The sequence below is a fragment of the Vulpes vulpes genome, chromosome 2 (genome assembly GCF_048418805.1).
Source record: "Vulpes vulpes isolate BD-2025 chromosome 2, VulVul3, whole genome shotgun sequence".
NCBI lineage: Eukaryota > Metazoa > Chordata > Mammalia > Carnivora > Canidae > Vulpes > Vulpes vulpes.
Genome location: NC_132781.1, coordinates 21,397,292 through 21,402,877, shown reverse-complemented (window position 1 = coordinate 21,402,877; position 5,586 = coordinate 21,397,292). Strand labels below are relative to the sequence as shown.

General features: G+C 47.6%; 1 protein-coding gene across 1 annotated transcript; it reads right to left on the bottom strand.

The window, feature by feature from the left end:
- Window positions 1–2,377: 2,377 nt before the first annotated feature.
- Window positions 2,378–3,593, bottom strand: LOC140597751 (uncharacterized). Its single transcript, XM_072747269.1, has one exon. It carries the CDS (start codon window positions 3,591–3,593, stop codon window positions 2,763–2,765), a length of 831 nt encoding a protein of 276 aa, XP_072603370.1. The 3' UTR covers window positions 2,378–2,762.
- Window positions 3,594–5,586: the final 1,993 nt, after the last annotated feature.

Sequence of the window (5,586 nt, the reverse complement as noted above, 5' to 3'; positions counted from 1 at the left end):
GAAGAACAAAGGCTGAAGTGATTAATCCCAATAGAAGGTCATGATCCCTGGCAAACTCTGTCTACCTCAGGTTGTTCTCAGACCCATTAACTCATCAATGGAGAGACCAGTCCCCTTGAATGAAGGACCACAGCAAGTGTATGTCATAGAATTTTTTTAGGCCTCGCCTAAGGAATCTATACCCATGGCAGTTGGGATGAAGGACCACAGCAAGTGTATGCCATAGAATTTTTTTAGGCCTCGCCCAAGGAATCTATAGCCATGGCAGTTGGAACACTCATACATTTGCAGGCTGTTGGACATGGGGTCTGAGTTGAACTGGCTGCAGGATATTCAGAATCTTTCATGGCCCCTATTTGAATTCATGTATCTAGATGTTAGAGTTAAAGGAGAAGTTTCTCCATTATCTTCATCCCACTGATCCATTTGGGAGAATTCTATCATGGTCATAGCTCTGTGCACCTAGAGATCTGGCTCTAGAGAGGAAAACTACCTCGAGGGAACATGGAAAAGTTCAGAATGGTATTAAAACTCCAGCTGTCATCTTATCCCTTTGGGCTTCTAGTGCCAGGAAATCAGCAAGCCAAGAAAGGAGCTATGGTAGCCATAAGGAGTATGTTTAGCATGGAGGTGACTTACAGGGGCACTCTTGCTATTCCATTCCCAGAACTAACTGGTGATGAGCAAGTAGTATAACCTGAGGAGGACACAGCCATCATGGACTCCCGACTCTCAAGGATGGGAACCTGGGTCAGCATTCTAGGCAAGTCAGCTAAAGAGCAGAGGAGCCACCCATTAACTCACATCTTGCAGGTTATTCTCAAAACTTGACACAAACCACATGGAGGAAGGTTAATGAGAAAAATCCACAGACATGAACAGAAGTAGGTGTAGACAGATAGTATTCATTCAGATGCCTTTTGCCATTAATGCCCTGATCCACAATCTAGAGTGAGTGTGGAGCACTGGTGGATCACACCATTTACCCACACTCTTCTGCAAGTAATTGCCTCAGGGTAGAGGTGACCCACCGGGAAGTCAACCCCCTACATCTTTTCCACCCACCAAGGGTTGTCCAAAGGTAGTAATAAGTGATGAAGGACTACAAGGTCCCAACTCCCTTGCCCCTAAGAGGAGCAAGTTTGTAAACAGTCCACACCCCTCCTCTCTGGGGTGACAATATGAGGGTAGAATTGAACTGGAACCACATTTTGCATTAGATTCTTTTAGACTCCTATTTTGTTTCCCTCAGTTTCTTACTGATTCTTCCTGGAGCTCTTCCTTATACACTAGTCGTGCAAGATTCTTTTTCAGCCTCTCTTTATTGTAATGCCATGTCATAAACACAGCTTGGAACAGTTCCCCCTAAAGAAGCCTACTTAAGGGAGAAGGTTGTGAAGATGGTGAGCTGTATCACTCATGGGAGTGTGTCCTATCCCTCAGCATATATAATAACATTTAAAACGTTGGAGACTAATAGTCTAAAGCCAAGTGTACAAAAAAAAAAAAAACTGTCAGAAGAAGCAGCCCACCATGAAGAGCTTTCATGCTTCAGTGAAAAATAAGTTCAGGAGTTTACTGTCGCCATTGGTACCACTCATATGGCATGGAAATGTTTTGAAGGCACTGCTACTGAGATTGGGACCACTGGAGTTAGGGTGACCTCAGGAGCAGACTCCGACACAGAGGTTTGAGGACAAGTAGTTTGTTCTGGAGAGCATCTCAAGAAGTGTCACAGGGAATCTGAGAAGTGACCAGGAAAGAGATGGATGTCAATCCAGAATGGTTTCAAGAGCAGGTGACACCCAGAGGTGGCTGGGTTTCAGTCCCACCGAGGACGTGTGGTCTCCTATGCTCCACTTAGAGGAAAGAGGCTAGAGCACTTAGCCACCAACTGCTGCCCATTGGCTGAGGACTTCTCCTAGACACTTGCTTTGCCTACCTCTGCCCTGCTCCTTCATCTAGACAAAGCCCTCAGCAGAGAGTTCCAGGTACTTGCTGTAAACACCTCCTTCCAATGTCCTCATGGAGAGTCCTGAGGGCATAGAGGTGGAAATCCTAAAGTCAACTGCCGTGGACCCCTCTTTCTGCAGGGAACACCAGAACAGTTGACAGCTAAGGATAACAATTCAGGAAGGAGGGGATCCCTGGGTGGCGCAGTGGTTTAGCGCCTGTCTTTGGCCGAGGGCGCGATCCTGGAGACCCGGGATCGAATCCCACATCGACCTCCCAGTGCATGGAGCCTGCTTCTCCCTCAGCCTGTGTCTCTACCTCTCTCTCTTTCTCTCTTTCTCTCTCTCTCTCTCTCTCTATCATAAATATATAAAAATTTAAAAAAAAAACAATTCAGGAAGGAAAAATAATGAGACGCCAAGGCTTTTGATGTGTATGCCTGGAAAATTAAGATTTATTCAAGATATAGGAACATCTCCATATGAGACAATCTGGCCAGAAACAAAAATGTGACTGGGATGACATGTTGGTTGACAGATTTCAGAGAGAACTCAAGCTTTGTATTCCTTTGGGAGGGAGCTAGTAAGAAGGGAGGTGAGGAGGAGGGCATTGGTGATGGGGGAGTGAGTATATTTGGAGGCCAACTCAGTTGAAAAGTCCCTCGGAACGGAGGATTGAGGATTGGCCTCTCATGCTTCAGCTCGTAGTTGGACTATATCAAGAAGACTGGTTGATGAGAAACAGTGGGATGCTGGCCAAGATACCTAGCAGCAAGACCCCCCAGAGTAGGTTGGGCAGCAGCAGGTGGTCTAGCAACAGCTGGGGCGACAGCAGCTGGACACAGAGCAGCTGGGGCGGCAGAAGGTGGTCCTGCAGCAGGTGGTCTGGCAGCAGGTGGGGCGGCAGCAGCTAGAGATGCAGCAGCTGGGCCTGCAACAGCTGGAGCCACAGCCACTGGAACCACAGCAGGAGGGGCGGCAGCAGCTGGACACACAGCAGCTGGGGCGGCAGCAGGTGGTCCTGCAGCAGGTGGTCTGGCAGCAGGTGGGGCGGCAGCAGCTGGGCACACAGCAGCTGGGCCTGCAGCAGCTAGAGCCACAGCAGCTGGAACTAGAGCAGGAGGGGCGGCAGCAGCTAGAGATGCAGCAGGAGGGGCGGCAGCAGCTGGAGCCACAGCAGCTGGAACTAGAGCAGGAGGGGCGGCAGCAGCTGGACACACAGCAGCTGGGGCGGCAGCAGGTGGTCCTGCAGCAGGTGGTCTGGCAGCAGGTGGGGCGGCAGCAGCTAGAGATGCAGCAGCTGGGCCTGCAACAGCTGGAGCCACAGCCACTGGAACCACAGCAGGAGGGGCGGCAGCAGCTGGACACACAGCAGCTGGGGCGGCAGCAGGTGGTCCTGCAGCAGGTGGTCTGGCAGCAGGTGGGGCGGCAGCAGCTGGGCACACAGCAGCTGGGCCTGCAACAGCTGGAGCCACAGCCACTGGAACCACAGCAGGAGGGGCGGCAGCAGCTGGACACACAGCAGCTGGGGCGGCAGCAGGTGGTCCTGCAGCAGGTGGTCTGGCAGCAGGTGGGGCGGCAGCAGGTCTCCTGGCCACAGCCCTGCTCAGAGCAGACGGAGCCACAACAGGAGTTGACCATGGTGTCAGAAGGTGGAGGTTCTGGGTGTGTTTTTCAAGGGAGTGAAGGTCTTAAGTTTGGGAGTCTCATTGTGCCATGGCCTCTTATATACTGCCTGAAGACAGTGACTTGCCAACACGTCTTCCTTATTTTTGTTTTCCTACTATTTAAGTAATTGTCAGATTATACAATAATGTTTGTCTGTATTTGTTGTATTCATGGAAACTAATTTTCTTTTCTAGATGTGGTACATTAAACTGGTTTACCTTTCCCCCTGACTCACACCCCTGGCATCTTCTGAACCACTCTCATCTTCCTCCACAGAGGGCTGTCAAGTGATAGGTGGCATTTGCAATTTTATTTCTTTCTGTCCCTCCTATATCCTATAGCAGGATGGAATTAAGGCCAACAGATTTCTGGTCATGCATTTCTTCCAATGACCAGTGGGGAGGACATCCCATGTGCACAGTGTGGCATGTGGGAAGTGGAAGGAGACAAGAGGAAAAGACTCTATTGTGGGTCATTGTTGAGCAATGGGGAAGGAGACAGTTGTGTGTGTGTGTGTGTGTGTGTGTATGATGCTCATCTCTGCCACTGGAATGGGTTTTCCTCAACGTTTCTAACACCCGATCATGTTCTCTACCCTAGAACTGGTGCAGGCATATTACCTATATGGTTCCTGTCACTGCCCTGATTCAGGGTTAGTGGCTGTTAGTTTAGCTGTCACATATTTTTGTATTCCATCTCTCTGGATGGTCTTTTGATCCTGAAAACTTTAGTCTCTTTCTTTTTTTCTTGCCTCATTCTTAATTAAAAATACTCTTCAATGGAGCAAAAAGAAAATGTTGAATAATCAGAATGTGCCTCTCCTTAGAACTTACCTCCAGAGCTGGGAAATTAATAGCACATGTTTTTTTTAATATATATATATTTATTTTTTATTGGTGTTCAATTTGCCAACATATAGAAAACACCCAGTGCTCATCCTGTCAAGTGCCCATCACACAATCACCCCCACACCCCGCCCACCTCCCCTTCCACCACCCCTAGTTCGTTTCCCAGAGTTAGGTGTCTCTCATGTTCTGTCATCCTCACTGATATTTCCTACTCATTCTTTTCTCCTTTCCCCTTTATTCCCTTTCAGTATTTTTTTTATTCCCCAAATGAATGAGACCATATAATGTTTGTCCTTCTCCAATTGACTAATTTCACGCAGCATAATACCCTCCAGTTCCATCCACGTTGAAGCAAATGGTGGGTATTTGTCTTTTCTAATGGCTGAATAATATTTCATTGTATACATAGACCATATCTTCTTTATCCATTTATCTGTCGATGGACACCAAGGCTCCTTCCACAGTTTGGCTATTGTGGACATTGCTGCTAGAAACATCGGGGTTCAGGTGTCCCGGCATTTCATTGCATCTGCATCTTTGGGGTAAATCTCCAGCAGTGCAATTCCTGGGTCGTAGGGCAGATCTATTTTTAACTCTTTGAGGAACCTCCACACAGTTTTCCAGAGTGGCTGCACCAGTTCACGTTCCCACCAAAAGTGCAGGAGGGTTCCCCTTTCTCCACATCCTCTCCAACATTTGTGGTTTCCTGCTTTGTTAATTTTCCCCATTCTCACTGGTGTGAGGTGGTATCCCATTGTGGTTTTGATTTGTATTTCCCTGATGGCAAGTGATACGGAGCATTTTCTCATGTGCTTTTTGGCTATGTCCATGTCTTCCTCTGTGAGATTTCTGTTCATGTCTTTTGCCCATTTCATGATTGGATTGTTTGTTTCTTTGCTGTTGAGTTTAAGAAGTTCTTTATAGATCTTGGAAACTAGCCTTTTATCTGATATGTCATTTGCAAATATCTTCTCCCATTCTGTAGGTTGTCTTTTAGTTTTGTTGACGGTATATTTTGCTGTGCAAAAGCTTCTTATCTTGATGAAGTCCCAATAGTTCATTTTTGCTTTTGTTTCTCTTGCCTTCATGGATGTATCTTGCAAGAAGTTACTGTGGCC